The sequence below is a fragment of the Xiphias gladius genome, chromosome 21 (assembly GCF_016859285.1).
Source record: "Xiphias gladius isolate SHS-SW01 ecotype Sanya breed wild chromosome 21, ASM1685928v1, whole genome shotgun sequence".
In the NCBI taxonomy this organism is placed as follows: domain Eukaryota; kingdom Metazoa; phylum Chordata; class Actinopteri; order Istiophoriformes; family Xiphiidae; genus Xiphias; species Xiphias gladius.
In genome coordinates, this window is record NC_053420.1 from 30,884,733 (window position 1) to 30,903,102 (window position 18,370).

General features: G+C 40.4%; 1 protein-coding gene across 1 annotated transcript; it reads right to left on the reverse strand.

The window, feature by feature from the left end:
- Nucleotides 1–371: 371 nt before the first annotated feature.
- On the reverse strand, nucleotides 372–16,977 carry LOC120783167 (helicase with zinc finger domain 2-like; the record flags this gene model as incomplete). Its single annotated transcript, XM_040115939.1, has 19 exons — nucleotides 372–548; nucleotides 649–816; nucleotides 1,320–1,476; nucleotides 1,644–1,853; nucleotides 1,966–2,112; nucleotides 2,591–2,783; nucleotides 4,395–4,526; nucleotides 4,627–4,771; nucleotides 4,860–5,015; nucleotides 5,097–5,222; nucleotides 5,416–5,501; nucleotides 6,852–10,248; nucleotides 10,413–10,488; nucleotides 10,655–11,453; nucleotides 11,640–12,278; nucleotides 12,375–12,889; nucleotides 13,947–14,054; nucleotides 14,890–15,070; nucleotides 15,809–16,977. Coding segments are annotated over 19 exons (8,517 nt in total), but the record flags the coding sequence as incomplete, so codon positions are not given.
- Nucleotides 16,978–18,370: the final 1,393 nt, after the last annotated feature.

Consider the following 18,370-nt stretch of genomic DNA (forward strand, 5'->3'; position numbering starts at 1 on the left):
ACAATATTTGAAATTGTAGTAATAAAAATGAAACATGCGAAACAAACAAAAAATACTATTTTTGAATCATACAGTTGATAATTTAAATAAGCACATTTAACAATAAAACTCTACATATAGCTGATGGAGAAGCTGTAGGATTTCCAGTTTACAGATGTAAACATGTTAAAGAGAAATGTGTGTATAAATCACAGCACAACAATAACAGCATGTGTCAAATAAAATATCAATAAACCAAAATCTGCAAATCTCCAAAATCTAAACTGCAAAAAGAAACGCTCTTTAAATTAAGAAACACAAAAAGTTACGGTGACATCACATAGAACACTCAAAATGTACACATCTTTCATTAAGCCGTGCTGTTGCGTAATTTGGGGAGCTCTTATCTGCTGCTTATTGAAATCAAGTCTCCAAACAAAGAATAGATGAGATCAGCTATCTGGCACAATGAACGGAAATCTTGTCTGCATCTGTCACTGCTTTGTGAAGCTTGTAGTGGTCCAGGAGCTTTTTCCAAGCGCTACTGCAGCTCAACAACTCTTGGTTCCCTTTGAGAGGACAGACACATTTGAGTTATGAGGCTACAGACAGTAGGAGCTTTGAGCCTTAAGTACAAGCAGAAGAAAGCAGTGAGCTACAGAATCTCACCAATTATGCACAGTCCCTCCTTGGCCCTGGTGATACCCACATTTATCTGGTTGGGATCACCCACAAAGCCCAGATGTTTGGACAGCCAAGCTCTGTCTGGTTCCCTCTCAATCTCTTCACTTGGCAGAGAGCACACTGTAGATATGATGACATAACGCCATTCACTTCCTAGAAAACAAAATGCTCTATGTCACTTGATGAGGCATTGCTCGGCAACAGAGTAGAGGTTTTCCTTTAATATCTTCTGACCTGCACTAAAATACCCGACTGAGTCATGTCCGTTAACATGTCCAGACAGATCGTCTACGTGGGGGAAAAAATCAAGTAGACAAGTATACTTGACAAGTTACTCAAGAAATTCGACATTTGGAAGTGAAATATTTCCCTACTCTACAGATCATGATTTTACATTCGAAATGTGAGATATGGTTAAAAGCATGACACCATGGAGATTTAAACTACCCAGCAGGACAGGACGCAGTTAGACCCAGCACCACTGGGGCAAGCTACAACACTAAAAATACTGTTGACGTGTTTATACATTTAATTCTTTGAGAAGAACAGTTCTTCAGAATGAGCACTTTTACTCTGGAATATTTTTCCATTGTGGTATTGCTACTTTAATTTCAATAAAGGCTTTGTTGCTAGGTAGCCCAGAGGTACACTGTCACCTTGGCTTTTCGTGATTGTGGTGACAGTGATTTTATCCATTTTCTTCTTCTTCAGCTCATCTCTTATTTCTGATACTTGGGCATTATAGGGCGACAGAATCACAATATTTTGCTGTTCGATTTTGGCACTCTTCACCAGCTTTTCAGCAATGCCAATCTGCAAGAGAAGCAAAAGAAAATCTGTCATTGAAAGCAATAATGAATAATGTCACTGAATACTCATCAGGTTAATGACTCTATAGTAACCTTTAATCGTATTTTTTTTTATTTTACTATTACTGTTTAAAATCAAAAAAGGAACTATAAGGGTGCCCAATGCAGTACCACTTTGTTTCTCTCTTCCTGGTTTGCTTTAGAGTTCTTGTTGCCCTCAGCTGTGTTGACAACCAGACTGACGGTCTTTCCTTTGACATCCCCAAAAACGATTGGCATTGTCCTCTCATCAACACGCAGGACGCTGCTCGGCTGCTCCACCCCAGTTTCCAGCTTTCCCTCATAATATTCTTTTGATGGGAACTTGCATATGTCCTTATGCTATGAACATACATAATTGATAGTTGTTAATAACAATTTAAAATACTAAACACGGACGTGTGGTAATACAATATTGCTACAGTAAGTACATATATACATAACATATTCTGACCATTCTGTACTGGGTGTCCAGCATCACTGCCTTGTTCCCATCGATTGTATGGTAGCGTTCAAACAGAGACTTGGCCATCCCCAGCCTCCTCACACGCTCATTCTTCACAATGGGTCGTAACTGTTTGTGGTCACCGATCAAAACAATCTGAAAGGGATATTGTTAGACATTAGAGTGAATAACTCTAAGAAGTACAGCCATCAACATCAGGTGAGCATTTCTAAGTAATGATGAAACCAGTTCCGCAGACTCCTGGAATTTAAAGAGAGTCAGTCAGAGTGAGGCACGTGCGTGGTTATTTAGCCGGCAACCAGCACTCAAAGAGTCTTCCCAGTGGGAATGAATGTGGCAACCGCCACAATCGTGACATTCCTGGTCACACAGGACAAACCTCACTAGTTCTTGTCACGTATGCCTTTCTTAGACTCCAGTGTTACAATACATTGTATGGAATAATATCATTACATGATAAGAATTAGGCCAAAATAAAAACCAACAGACGAAGGGAAGTATTTTTCTGAATCAAGGCACAAAGAAGCAACATTCATCATAGCATACAAACACTTCAAGGACAATGTTAATGGAAAGCACCAGCAAGATATTGACTACGAAATGAAAAGCACACCTGTTCTGGCTTGTTGCAGACTAATGGAATCAGGGCCTGAGGTTCAGTGGCCATTCCGCATTCATCAATGAGGATCTGACGTGCAGCAACAGTCTGAGTCAAGCTCAGGGTGGACGACTGTGTGCATGTGCACAATATGATGTCATGCCGTTCAAGCTCATGTGTCCGAGCATCTCTGAGAAGTTTTTTGTATCTAGGAGGAAAAACAATCCATGCAGTTAGGGCTCAGAATAAACTTCTTATATCTTAAAATTGCTTGCTTTTTCTTTTCTGCTCTTACTTATTCTTTTTTCACAGGATTTTGGTATGCAAACATATTACAGACATGCACAGAAAACTAACATGACACCAACAAAGACAAGATATCAGAGCTGGACATAGCCCATGGTCTCTTAATGGAATGGAATGGGTCGAAAACAAACTTCAACAAGTGACACAAAGGTTAGATTTGTGGGTCTGTGAATCTTTCAGGCATTCAGAAACGGTTATAACAAAACAAAATACAAGTGGTTATTTGATTTTCATTTTAAAATACAAAAATTAAAATTGAAATACGAGGTGTTTGTCTTTTTCATGGTCAAAAAGGGAAGAGAAAAATTTAAAAACTGGTTTGATTCTCATTTTCTATTTCATATAACAAAAAGTAAAATCACCAGAAAACCGAAAATTAAAAAAGGCCTGTTTTTTTTTCATATCCCGAGAGAGGATTCTTAGAAAGGTGTCTGTGTAAGTGTATGTCTGGTTAACTTCCCCACCTCAGTTAAGGAGCAGCGCACAGCCGCTTCATTGAGCTTTTCTTTGGAAAATTCGGGGACTGTCGTCCATGCAGTGATGAGACAGTATAGAATGGGGCTAAGTTGGATAGAAACTGAAAATGCTGTGACAAGCTCATCCCTAGGGCCCCATCATAACCTTGTTCCTTATTGTGTCAATGAGTAATAATGAAATGGAAATTGGGGGAAACTCATACAGTCATATACTATATATATACTCTTGCTCATTTTTGGCATTTATCAAGCTACAAACAAACAAGCAGAATAAATTTGACCCTGATGTGATTCACAGTCTCTGAACATCTTCTCTGTCTGATCGAAAGTCACTTGATAAATGTGTCTATTGCTCACAGTCACAATCAAGAACTCTTTTATGCTAAAGCCAGTGCTTTAGAGACTTTTGTAGTGTCAGTCTTACAAGTTAGGTAAATATGGTCCCAGGTTTTTTTCTGTAAGCAAAGTGGATTTGATTTCTTTCTTTAGTCAATGTCAATCTTATTCAGTTTGTCAAGAGAAAGACTGGTTAGTGATTCTGCGTAATAGTCAACATAGTAAAACCTTAGCTAAGCAATAATGATAAAAAGATTTGCATGGGTAAAAACACACTAATCGTTTCAAAATGTAGATTAAGACAATGATTAATCACAATTAAAACATGAATTTTATTTTTACTAGCGGGTTCACCAACTACCCCACTTGTGAGTAGCTGAGCACTAAAACCACGGTGCTGTGGGCCGTAGAGAATGACTTGTGGGCCTACGATTTTAGCCATAATCACCAGATTTACAGTAATGTGGCTGTCACAAATGTCAGATAAGTCAGACATGAAGGCTGTTGTATAATATTGTTAGATAGTATTGTTTTTGTTAGATTTTTAAAAAGAAAATCAATATCCAGTGTTGAATGCTATTTCGCAGAACCTTGTGGCTAGTAAAAATTAGCTTTTTGGAATCCCCTGCTTTTTTTCTAAAAATTGACTTTTAAGCATTTGTATGCATGCTTTGTTAAACCAATAATGCATCTGAACTTACTTTTTCACCTCCTGAGCAGTCAGCTCCTCTCCTTTTTTCTCAAGGGCAAGTTGAATGCGTTGGTCAAACTCTTTTATTTGACCTGAATGAGGATTTTGGTCCTGTCGCATGCGGTGATGCAGAGCGATGCACCTAGAACCATGTAAAATATGCCATTGTTGGTTAACAATTAAAAACAGGAAACATTTCAAAACTCAAAACTGAGTGCCTTTAACTGGTGTGATTACAGTACCTGAGTTCTGGTTTGGAACGATCTTGGCAGAGCGACCTCGGGGAAAACTGAAGAGTGCAGTCTGGACAAGGGTAATCAAGCATCTCCACTTTTTGGCTGTAGACCCTGAGGGGCCTTAGGCTGTCCCCAAACCTCAACAGATACTCTGTGTTACAACAGTAAAAGTAACACAACATGGGCTATAGTAATTGAAAAAATTAAGTTGAAATTCCAGCAGAGACAAAGTAACTTGCCTGCAACAACGTCAACAGACTTGTTGGATGGACCACAGTAGAGAATAACTTGTTTCTTGTTCCCATCATTTGGATCATCAAATTTCCTTGGTTTCTTTGAGTTCAGCTCAAAGAAACAGTACACTATGTACACGCCTACTACTGTCTTTCCAGTTCCTAAGAGACAAATGGGAAGCGGGGCTTAAGCCTTTGCAGAAAATATGAAGCATCGGAGTGAATGCATGTTCTAGCTCTTACCAGGTGGTCCCTGTATCAGTGTGAAGGTATTATTTAGAGCTTTCTCCACAGCAAGATGTTGACTCAGGTTAAGGTCTGGCAGTCCATTTGGTAGCTCTTTCCTCATGATGGGCCATCTTGTTTTTACTGCAAATACAAAATGAGAGAGGTTTTAAAGGACTTGATAAATTCTAATTATTTTTTGCTAGTAAAAGAAAAAACGATTCAATCAAATTTAACGCCAGTACAGGAATGTATAATGTGTGTTCTTTGTTTTCAATTTTTTGTGTGACTCACATACATACAAATAGTCAAAATCGGTGCCAACTAATGAACTTACCCTCTTTTGGAATGTTTTGTCCAAGTGCTATTGTCTTCACAAGATCACATGCAGATGTAATGTTGTCTACAGCATTTTCTTTCCGGCTACAATAACAACAAAAATATTGCATTAATCGTGTATGAATTACAGCCATTTTTATACATAGTCCCTCATTTTTAGAGGCTCAAAAGTAATTGGAAAAACCAACGTAATTATAAATATGAGGATTATTTTTAATACTTGGATAAAAATTCTTATATATGTGCATGTATATTTATACACAGCATATATATATATAGATGCAGCCGGGTGACAAATTAAAGGAAAAACCTGATAAATGAGTGGAGAAACATAATGTATGTAACATATATACGCATTACATATACAAATATGTATATATATGATATCAGTAAATACGGATGGAAACTGTGGTCGACAGCACACATTTAATGACCATGACGCTGGTGCATTAGTGCGACATATAAGGAAAAACAGAAGAGCAAATCTTCCTCAGGTGACTGAGAAGGTCAATGCAGGACGTGATCAGATTGTGTCAGCGAGAACAGTCTGTCAGTTACATAGAGAGGGATATTATAGTAGCGCTGCAGTGCATACAGCCCTCATTACAAAGATGAATGAACATTTGAGAGTTCAGTGGTTCACAAACCATAGGCACTGGTCTACAGAGATGTGGAAAAAGTGATATGGTCAGATGAGTCGTCCTTCACCGTATTCTCTACAAGGGGGTGAATGCATGTGTGGTGAACACCAAGAGAACGGTACAGGGCTGAACACTTGACCCCTACAGTGTTATGCTGTGGGGGGGCATTTTTCTGACATGGTTTGGGTCCACATGTCCCTTTAGAGGGAAGGGTCTCTGCAAATCACTACAAAGTTGATCATCTTTATCTTTATCCTATGATGAAATACTTAAGTCCTGATGGGAGTGGTCTCTTCCAAGATGACAATGCGCCCATCCACAGGGCAGGAGGGGTCGCTGAATGGTTCGATGAGTATGAAAATGATGTGAATCATGTGCTGTGGCTTTTACAGTCACCCGATCTCAACCCAACTGAACACCTATGAGAGATTTTTCACCGATGTGTTAGACAGTGCTCTCCACTACCATCATCAAAACAGCAAATGAGGGAATATTTTTTAGTAGAATGGTGTTCATCCCTCCAGCAGAGGTCCAGAGAATTGGAAAATCTTTGCCAAGGCGCACTGAAGCTGTACTGGCGGCCGGTGGCCCAACACCTTACTGAGACACTTTATGTTGTTTTTTCCTTTAATTTCTGTACTGTGTGTTTGTGTGTGTGTGTGTGTGTGTGTGTGTGTGTGTGTGTGTGTGTGTATACCTATGTGGATGTGTGTGTATATATACATATACATACATATATATATAAATATATACACACATTGATAAGGTCAACGGGGGCCTCACTTGAACTTACATGTCATGCAGGAGCTTTGGGATTATTTCAACTGTGAAACATGTGTTTTTCTGAAAGACACACTCAGGAGTGGTTTCCATCGGCAGATGATTGACACGGAACTCCACTTTACTTCCTCTATTTGTAGAGTTTTTTTGTTCTACTTTGCCATGGGCCACCCATGTAAACTCTCTGGGATCCACCAGAGTGTAATGTTCCAGAGTTGAAGTCAACTTCAGACCTCTTTTCCGTATGCACAGTAAGCACTTTGAGAGGTTGCATTCAATGGCCCATTCATTGATCCACTCCTGAGGTAAGAAGAAGCTTCCTGTTAGTGTGCCTTCCTGTTCTTGACTGAAGTTTACCACCAGGTTCTCAATGATTATGCTGTCACTTTCATCCACTGCAGAGGCAGCAGATTCCATCTCACACAGTGGTTTCCAGATCCGTACATACTCCTTGGTGTCACTATAATAAATCTTTGATGGATCATCTGTAGATCTGGAGAAGCATGTGATAGGGCTCCGGACATGGTCCACACAAATGTCAAACTTTGGTTTAATGTGCACCAACTGAACAGCAGGCATGTTATAACCTCTTTTTACCTCTGATGTCATTTGGATCTGAAGGATATCGCCTGGCTGCAACTGGAGATTGATGTCAACTTCATGCTTCCTTCGTACTTTTGGGACCTCTTCAGAGGAACATGTGTTAGTCTTGGGATGAGGCACCTCTGTTGATTGTGGCAGAATATTTTTCTTTTCCAGCTGCTTTGTATTAGTGTCCGTTATGAGAAACTTTGCATGATCCCAGTTTTCTTTGTCAATTGCTTCAACAGTGGCTTTCCATATTGTAAGTGGAAGCTCAATGCAGGGGCCACAGTCTGGCATTTTCAACTCTTGATGAATTTGCATGGTGTCAGCAGTATAGATCAGCTTTTTCCATTTAAGAGTGATGCAGTGATTTGTTCCATCATAAAATGGTTGGTCCTCTAATTGTAAATCTTTGTACATAATTGATAAACTCTCTGAAAATATGTTCTTGTTAAAAGGAAATGACACTGCAAAACTATTTCTATCAGGATCTGCACTAACAACAAAGGCTAGCTTTGAATTACTTTGTTTTGTCATGCTCACTGCATAGGAGATCTGCTCAGCCTTTTGTTCATATTCCTTGGCATTCTTGAGGTCGTGCTCAAATTGATTACACAAAGCCATAATCTCTGTTTGAGTGTATTGTACATCCCTGTCACATATGACAGCGTGCAAAAGTCTCTGCAAGATGATGTCCATGTACCGCCGAATCGGTGAGGATGCTTGTGTGTAAGATTTTACATTCAGAGAAAAATGCCCAACCTCTGCTTCAGGAGATGAGTTGGAACATATGACATAAGCTTTACTAGAGCACCTTCTGAACTGATGAACAACTGGCTGGAGTAGAGGGTGGATGTCATCTGCAGCAACCAGGTCCACCATTTTGTCTATATCATTGGTTCTGGCAGCTGACTGGATATCTTTCCACACTTCTGTGAGTATGCGGAAGTTTTCACAGTTTGGGACTTGTTTATCATGGTCAACTTTATGCCGCACATGAAAAGACAGAGGTATGAATTCTCTGCATTTCTTCTTGAATTCTTCTACCATTTCAGGACTTGGTTTTGCCTGACAGCGAAGTGGTGTGTAATACCTGGTTTTTTCTGAACCAATCAAAGTCTCACATGCAAGTGTGTTGAATAACACACTCAGCTCTTCAATCATCAGATGGGCTTTGCGCTTTCCAGGCAGTCTCTTAGCATCAGGTTGAGAATAAGCCCAATCCACAAGTCTGATCTTCCTTTGAGCTTTTGCAAAACAGTAAGCCACTGCAACACAGTCTTCTACTGTATCAAACTTAGGTCTCTTTCCACATTTTTTGGAGATCATGTCCTCTGCCTCTTCATAAGACAACTGCTTATTAGAGTTGATTAGTGACATCTGGAATGTGGGCTTTCCAATGATCTCATTTGTTTGCTTGTTTACTTTGAGAATTAATGAAACTGCCCTGCGATCTTCACCCAACAGAAGACTGAAGCATCCAGTGCTCAAGCCTTGGTGGAACATATGAATGGGTTTTTCCCCACCGCGGTAATATGTAACCCCTTGTAGTTTTGCGGACTCATCTAATTTACCACCTGGTCTCACAAAGCTTGCCACATCTGCAATATGGACTCCCAATTCAAATTGGTCTCCAATGTCCCTGACACTGATGGCATCATCCAAGTCTTTTGCTCCTGCTGGATCAACAGTGAAAGTGATTACCTTGCGTATGTCCTGTCTCTGTGTCCCATCTTCCTCTGCCTGTGAGATACCCTCATCTGATTTACATCTATTGGGTGTAACTTTGAATTCTTCATTCAGGATCATTAGTCCATCAACCAATGATTTTCCGACTGGAAGAACATCTATGACGTTCCCCAGTGGAAAAGAACAATTTTCTTTCCATCCAATCACTTGCACCTTAAACACACTGTTCTGTTTCAGCTTTTCATCAAGACGTTCATATGCTGCAATCCTCCACTGTCCATTAATTTGCTCCCATATTGGAATTAAGTTACGTTTTTTCTTGCTGATCAGTATGCATACTTTGGGCTCGGATTTTGTAATGGGCATCATAATCCTTTTGATAAATTTGTCTGTAGAAATCTTTCTTGGTTTGTTGTGATCCTCATCCTCAAGCAGACACACAAGTACACGGGCTGATTCAGCTTTCTTGGTGATGCTGACCACCCTTGCCGTTTGTAAGACAACTTCATCTCCAGTGAAGGCCCTACCCAGGTTTGCCCTGCCGTCGATGCTTATAGGTCTGGTGGGGTTATCAAATGGTATGACATAACCTCTATTATATGACTCCCTGACCAACTTTCCTCGCTTGAACATCTCTGGTTGTTTGTCACATAACTCTGAAAGGTCTGTGTCAACATCAGTGATATTGTTTGATGATCTTGAGTTGTGGTGATCGAACCCTTCAAATTCCAAACTGTTGCCATTGAAAGTATATTCTGCTCGCAGCTGTTCATAGTCATCTTTCAACTCTTGAAGAATTGCATCATTGAGAGCGTTGCCCTCATCCACATGCTCAGATATTTGAAACCTTACAGTTTCCTTAACATCTTTTTCAAAGAAATCCTTGGTGAAATGCTGTGGTGTAATACTGTTGTTGCTGATGCAGTGGTCTATGTAGCACTTCCAGATTCCTGAGCTTTTCCCAAAGCAACAAAGGGCAGCAGCATCTCCAACCACAACCACCTGGGACTGAGCCCTAGTCATCACAGTGTTTAACACACGGGCATCATTGAACAGCTCATGACCAGACTGGTGAGATGTTTTTAGACTGTCACGTGTTTGTACAGCTGTCATTATGACTGCCCTGAACTGTTTTCCTGTTGACACATGAAGACAACTTTTATGATTCAAAATGAAGATATTTATGAGAGGTGATATGAATGTAATGTTTGAATAGTCTTACAGATTGAGTTTAGCCATCCTTTATGTTTAACATAATGGGATAATCATGCAGGAGTCCTTAAGGCTAAACTGAAATTACCTTGCACATTTGCTAGATTCTCAACATGGACTTTAGTGAGGCTTCTTCTCGAAAGTGCTGTCCTAATTTTCCGAACCTATGAACCATAAGAAACAGTTAAGATAATTAAACAATTACAACCTTGATCATATCTAATAATTTCACTACTAATACATTCATGCAGAAATATTCACTGTATAGTTGATGTAATTTATGTTTTTGTTTCAGTCTTTTGGAGTCAAAACTAAGAAGTTTTAATTTACCTGAACCCCCACTGATAGAACGCAGATTGAGCTTTGGTCCTTGGACCCCCAGGTCAATGGCCAGAGTTCGAGAATTTCTTTCACTGCTTCAGCCACTTTGGCAACCTCTTCTTTATTATACCAAGACATAGATAAAGTGTCCAAGAGACACTCTCCCCTAACATGATGAAACTTTAGGGCATGGCCATTTGCAGGGGCTGGAATATTTCCAGTAGATTTGATAACATCAATCTTACCGATGTAGAAATGGGTGGATACAAAATCCACAATTTCTTTGGTTGAGCGGTAGTTTTCACTGAAAATGATTCTACTGTTATGGGCAGCATCACACTTCTGGCCCTGATAGTAGTGGAACAAGCGATTAAGCAGTGTGTGATTTGAATGGTGATGATCATCCACTGAGAAGAGCTTGGGTCCCATTTGCATGTGATCTCCAGCTAAAACAACTCTGGTGTTTGGCCCAGCAAGACCAAGGGCCATCAAGGCTTCACATTCTAGCATCTGAGAGGCTTCATCGATTAGAATGTGGGTGAAGTATCCCTCTGGGAGCTTTAGGTCATGAAAATGTCTTGCCATTGTTGTGGTGGTTATGACTATTTTGTGGGAATCTAGGGCAGCTCTTGTGGGTGGTAGAAAATACTGTCCATTTTCTGAAAGAAAACAGTATTTCAAAGTAATCTCGTCTGTGGCCAACAAAGCAATCCCTTGATTGTTTGCTTTTATTCGAATTGGCCTTATTCCATAATTTTTCTTGTTGATGAATGGATGGAAGTGATCTCTGACATACAGATCTGCAGAACTGAAAGGAAACAAAAATGTCACGGACAAACATTGATGTATTAAAACGTCTTTACAAGAGTACAGTTAAGAGAAAAAGGCTAAGTAAAGTAACAAGTAAAATTTCTTGGGGGGTACATGTCAATATACGTAAATCAATCAATCAATTAATTTCTTTTTTTTTTTAATTTTAAAAAGTATGCATCACCTGTTGGTGTGGGTGCAAATTAGCACTTTGTTGTGAGGCTGCTTAGAAAGCTCTCTGGCTGCTGTAGCAAGGGTGAATGTTTTCCCAGTTCCAAATGGTCCATAAACAAGAAGTGGTGCCACAAATTCTTGGACATTGGAATTCCCCATTATGAAGTTAATTGCGTTCTGCTGCTTTGCATTCAGGTTCTCATAGTGGATGTTATTCACAGGAACTACACAGTTTTTAAGGTCTGGTAACACTCTGTTTGTATCAGGAAGGAGGTCTACAGCCTTATGCATGGTGCAGAAGCTGTGACGGTTCAGCTGAAACTGCACCTCCATTTGATGTGATTCATTGCTTTTGAGTGTAAGATCAGAGCAACATTTTTTAGAAAGTTGCAAATACATTTTTTTCTCACTTGTTTTGTCTTGCAAAATTATGGCCTCATAGACCTTGGAGTGCCGACCACTTGAAGATAAAGGGGCTATTAGGCCAGAGTGGATGCTTCGTCTTAGTACCAGTCCCTCAGGGGTGTCAGGTGTGAGATTACAAGGAATGGAGACAGCACAGAATAGTTCTCCCCAAGGAGCCATCCTCATGCCAAACTGTGTACTGTTCAATGTATCCAGTGTTGTAACTTCTCCACAAAAATTTAGTCTAAAGTAAACAAGAAAAAACACATAGGCATTGTTTTATACATTTGTGTGCATTCCTAACATTGTAATAGGAAAATGACACAGATAAGCATGTTACCTTGAAACAACCTGGTCCTCTGCATGTTCCTCACTATACAGGAAGAGGTGCATTCTCTCTTTGTAGTTCTCAGTATTCAGAGGTGTTGGGCTGTTGTTGGAGGATTTATATTGAAAGCTAATCTGAGGAGGCTTGTACTGTTTTAACAGCTCTTCCTGTTCTTCTGTCCTGGACAAACATGGGATGATAACTCTGTTCCATCGATTCCAACGCTCAGCTCTTTGAAAGGTGGCTCCATTGCTCACAGTTGGTTTTTCAGTGTCATCCAGTGACAGCTGGCCAACTCTTACTCTGAGTTTCTTCACTAGTACTGGTCTCATGTCAAAATCTAGCACTAACCACTGTTCATACAGGCCCGGGTTGACGGATGTGAAAGACACAGTGATGACATAGGTCGTGTCTTCGTTAAGAAAGTAGTCACCGGAGGAGTAGATGCAGCTTACAGAACTGATGTCACCAAGTGTGAATGCAGCTCCTGGTTCTTCTTTCAGCAGTGCCACGTGCACAAGCTGTCTCTGTATAGACACAAAATTTGCAATTACTATGACAAAGGTTCTAACATTTCTTTGACATGAAAGAAAAAAAAAAATTTGAAATGAAGATTGTGTGAACACTACACTGACACCAAGACGAGTAACAGAGCACAGAGTAGCTTGCTTATGGTTAAACACAGCATTTAACTTAGGGTCATTCAGTCTTTCTCATGCTGGCCCATTGCATGCCCACGCCGGACTGTATTCTCTGTCTATGAAACAGACGTCTGTTACCTAGGTGAAAGATGTATTTTGCTCAGCTTCCTGTCTCAGCTCATTTGGATCCTTTTGCTTATTCTTACTGCCGGCCTAGTCATTACTGTAAACCTGTCATCCACTACTCAACTACATCAGCTCCGATTGAGTGTTTGCATTAGGGTCCCGTTTCTTTTTGCTATTAATACATTCAGAATAAATGAGGCTACTATTTTCCAAACCCTGACTTGCTATAATTCTTGTAATTTATTCACCGTTAAGATAAAATTTTTTCATATTCCAACCATTGTGTCATAGCTGCTTGATAAAGGACTTGTAAATGCTTACATCTAGTCATATGTGTGAAACCTTTATCTTAAAAGAGTACTTTTTCTTTATTTTATTCCATGATTTCTATTATAAATACAGGCAATAGGATGGATTATTTTTTTTCTTCTTCTATAATGTATATTAATACACACACACATATATACATACTGTACATAATACATACATACAATAAATTAGCTCCTATTATAGAGCAAATATACTGCGCACACACAAAAAAAAACTTTCCTAAATTAAAATTTAAAAACAGAATTAAAATTTTGAAAAAGGGAGAGGGGCACGGTGGTGCAGCGGTTGTCACTGTCACCTCACAGCAAAAAGGCTCTGGGATCGAACCCCGGTTCAGCCAGGCCTTTCTGTGTGGACCTTGCATGTTCTCCATGTCTGCCTGGGTTTCCTCCTGGTACTCACCCTTCCTCCCACAGTCCAAAGACATGCAGGTTAGGTTAACTGGTAACTTATCATTCAGGCACTTGCACTTGCAAATTGTTATTACCTCTGTTTCAACTCGGAAAATCCATTTCAGTGTTGCTTTGATCTGCTCACTTTCCACAGTTAAATCTTCATCACAGGAGATGCTGACATCATCAACTTGTTCAGATATCTGTTCAACATTTGAAAAAGTCAATTATAATTCAGAATGGTGAGGAACTGAAGAATGAATCGATTCAACTATGATTTACTATTTTAAAGAACATGTTGTATTAGTTGTTGTATTAGTCAACTGACCAACTTCCTTTGTTTGACGTTAGAGGTTATGAACTCATGTAATTATTTGTTATACTGAAATGATATCTAGTTTTTGATACCTCTGTACCTGATCAAGAGCTAATTTGGGCTCAAAATGTAGTACTTTTCTAAATGTAATGAAGCTAAAAAAATATTTAAAGGGGGCATTCTACAGTTTTGCAATACACTGAAAAGTAGAAATCACTATACTATATATTATATGATACCCTGAGATTAGTCTCTCTGGAAGGCTAATATGTACCCACAATGCAGTGGGTCTGAATCCGGCCAGACATCCTTATCTTTGTTGTGGTGTACGAAATTAAGCAAAAGCAGAAAAACATAAGCAACAGACCGTGGATGACCAGTGTACTTTTTCACTTAACACTTGATGGAAACACGTATTCTTGTTATTTTTCCATGGTATTTGTGTTTTGTTGGACATGCAAACGTACTACAGGATGTACTGCATGTATTGTCTTCTTTGTGTGTGTATTTGCAGGTCCGACAACTCTACTGTTTTTTCTTTAGGAGAATGATAAAGTTTGCTGTTACCTGGAGAAAAACTGGGAGGGTATGTTTGTGATAAAGGCAGGATTCAGAGACTTTTTTGAGAACACGGTGGGCCTCTCAGTCGACTGAGCCACTGCAACTTCTTACCAAATAAAAAAACTTTTGGTTTGTTTAATAGATTAGAGCCTTGTACTTACGATGTGCACTTCATTACTGCTGTTTTTGTATTCCTCCAAGAGCCTTTCATTATAGGACATAGGACCCTGGGCTTCAGTGTTATGTCTGATCTTCTCTTCTGCAGCACGCATCATCCACTCCTGTAGTTCTTCCACAGAATGAGCTTTTGGGCACTTGATGCCATACTCACAAGTTTGTGTTCTAGAATGAAATGGCATTATAAACAGTACAACAGAAAGTATGTGTAAATCAAACTGCCACTTCGGAATAGTAAAAACAGTGTACAAATTGTCCTTTAGTTTTACTTGAGTGTTTTGTTGTTTGTTTTGGAGTGTGTTCCGTGAGCTCCCTTACTGTGGAAGGTCTAAAAGGCTTAAATTTAAATAAGTTAAACTACGTCAAATGCATGCTGTTATTTGTATTTCCTTTTTGTGTACACATTTACTGTTATAATTAAATGACAAACACATATAAACGAACAATGATTTAGCTTTTTTACTTAAAAAACGACTAAATTGTTTTTCAAGGTGACGCGAATTTTCCATGCCAAATTAAAATCAAATTACGAGACAGAAAACATAGTGAAGAGGTTTATGACATTTCAGTATTGTCCAGCAGAGGGCAGCATAGACCTGCCAATACTAAATGCAAAGCATGGTCATTAGTCTTCATGAGGAGGTGAGAGGGAGATTTAAAGCTGTAATCCTTTTGTCAACACTAACAAAACTATAGAATATCACCAGCCTTAAGGGATAAAAAAAAAAGTTGGACAGTCCCATAACACAGTTCTATTAATGTAATGCATTTTTGATAAAACAGTTGGTTTAAGCTTTGGGTGTTTGAGGATTGCCCCCCGTAGTGGGACAAAGCCATGATAAAGAACCTGCATGAATCTACAGTATGGTTGTAAAACATGTCAAGGGAAGTGGTGTTGTTTACCTCTCACACAGCCAAAACTCAGCTCGGCGGTTGTGTGGAGGCTGTCGTCCTCTCCACTCAGTGCTGGTGTCCTCAGAGAGCAACTGGGCATGATCCACAGAAGAGCAGTGCTTGTAGAAGCTCTCTGGGGAGGACAGGACCAGGAGGCAAACCTTGCAGTACATGGTGACGTGTCTGGCTTCCGTCTGCTCTGGCTGGCTCAACTGAAGGAGATGTGGCCGAACAGAGAACCCGTTGTACTCTGCCTTCCACACTGCCATCTCCACCTCACTATGGGCAGACTGGCAGTGGCCGGCCTCATGCCAACGGGGCTTGTCTTGTGTAACACGACTGCAGTACTTAAACTGACAGTTTTGTGGAAGAGGACGCACCTGGCTGTAGATGTGCTTTCTACTGTTCTCTGACGGGTGATAAACTAAGACTGGGTCCCAGTTGTGTGCTTCATCTGCTGAGCAAGTTGCATTCCACCTTTTGGCTGTTAGTTTTGGTGGACGATCATGAAAGCAGACTTTACAGAATTCGACGAATTCACCTGAAAACTGTTGAAGTATGCTTTCCGCTGCACTTTCCGGTGTTGACAAAATAGGCTCGGACTCAGTTAAAAGTCTGATTAATTCATCTTTATCCATTTTGTTGTCTCTTATATAGTTCCATACAGAGGCTTCCTCAGAGCTTCTGGCATAAGTGCATCCCTGTCCATGTAGTGTACATCCAGAACCCTCAACAAAGAAGTTACACATTTGGTAAAGGACATTTCGACCAAAGTATCCAAATGTAGGCCGCTCAGAGACAGGCCTCCACAGGTCTGAGGCTTTGGCTTTGGCTAAAAGCAGATTTCTACTGCACTTGTGACTAACTGACTGCACTGTGTATGTTATTTCTTTGTCCTTGATAGAGCACAGATCACAGACAGCCTTCAAATCTAGTGCTGTCAAGAGGTCACCCAGAGGTTCAGAGTTGTCAGGCTGATCAGATCCTCTCCCCGACGGAGTTGTAACACTACAGAGAAACATGTGGTCTAATCTGTGACAGTTTACAAAGTTCCACACTGCAGCTTCCTCATCACTTCTGGCAAAGGTGCATTGGTTCTTGTGGTATGTGCAACCAAAAGCCTCCACAAAATAGCGACAGAGCAAATACTGACTCGGGTTTGGAAAGGTGGGCCGCCTAGAAACAGCCGTACATTATTACATAATGTATATGTAATTTCTTTCTACTTGACTGAGCACTGAGTGCATGCAAGTTGGAAGTCAGGTCCGTCTCTGTGTGAGTATGTCTGAAAGAGAAAACATTACAGAAAACAGCATGATGAGAAGTGTGCTCAGTGTTTGCAGTTGAGAGAACCATTAAGAGTCATTCGTGTATTTTTTTCTTAACTGCAGAATAGTATGAAGGGTATGGCGGTAAAATTTAAGGTCTCGACAGCCCGGTATGACGTAGAGTGGGCTTGTTCCTATGGTCACCTTGTTGTTTAAGACATCATGGCCCTATTTACACACCTCTTATCAACATGTGGTCTGTATCTGGATAATGACATCCACCCCAAGGGTCTTCTCATTTGCACCTGATATTAATAAGCGCTCACCGTGATCGGATCTCAGCATACAAGTTAGTTAGGCAGCTAGATTGGGAGGTGAAGGTGAAGGGAAGACTTGTTAGCTTCTGCCAGGCTTGTTTGAGCAAGCAGGATGAGGTGGAGTCAGGTGGGTCCAACTATCGATCTATCTATCTAAACAGCACTCTGACAAACAATTGGCCCTAATCAAAAACATGGACGACTGTGTGACTAACTCGGTATTCACAGAAAAGCTTCAAAGGACATCAGAGTCGATGTCACCTGCCAAGTGAAGTCTGTTGATATGACAAGTCATTAAAGATGACAGCTGAGTTGATCCTAAACGTCCCAAAGAACTAGAGATTGTTCTGAAGCAGCGGCTTCAGTCCAGCAGGAGGCGTAGCTGCGCGTTTTTAACACCAGATCAACGGAGTCAGTGGCTCCGATCAGCCTCATCACCAGGGTGCGATGGGCTCCTACAAGTCATCACCCATCGAGACGTTCCAAATTCAGCTACTTAGTCTGTCCTGGTTCAAGAGAAAACCCTGTGACTCAAGGTCTTTTGACAGCTACTATTGCTACGACTGGTGTTACTTCTTCTACGAAGGAGAAGGATAGCGAAATCAAGACAACTAGAATATAATAATGAAAATAATAATACCAATAAATACCGTCAGATACGCTGTAGTATCGCGGACTCACAGAGGTCCGCGAAACTTGCCTGGTCCACAAAAACGTTTGGATTCCGAGGTTCGGGAGTGAAGGCAAACAGAACCGGAGCGCAGCCGGAGCCTCTCAGCTCTCACAGACCGGGCTGGAGCCGCACTCGTGCACGATCACCTGGGGCGGCCGATCTGACTTAGTTTTCCTCTCCAATGTTTTGCGTCTGCATCAGGTTGAAATGATAAGCATGCGCTCTGTGTGTCAACCACCTCACCTCCAGCCCTCCCACTGACACATATAGAAAAAGATCCGTCTTCCTTATTTTAACAATAACTTCCTTGTGC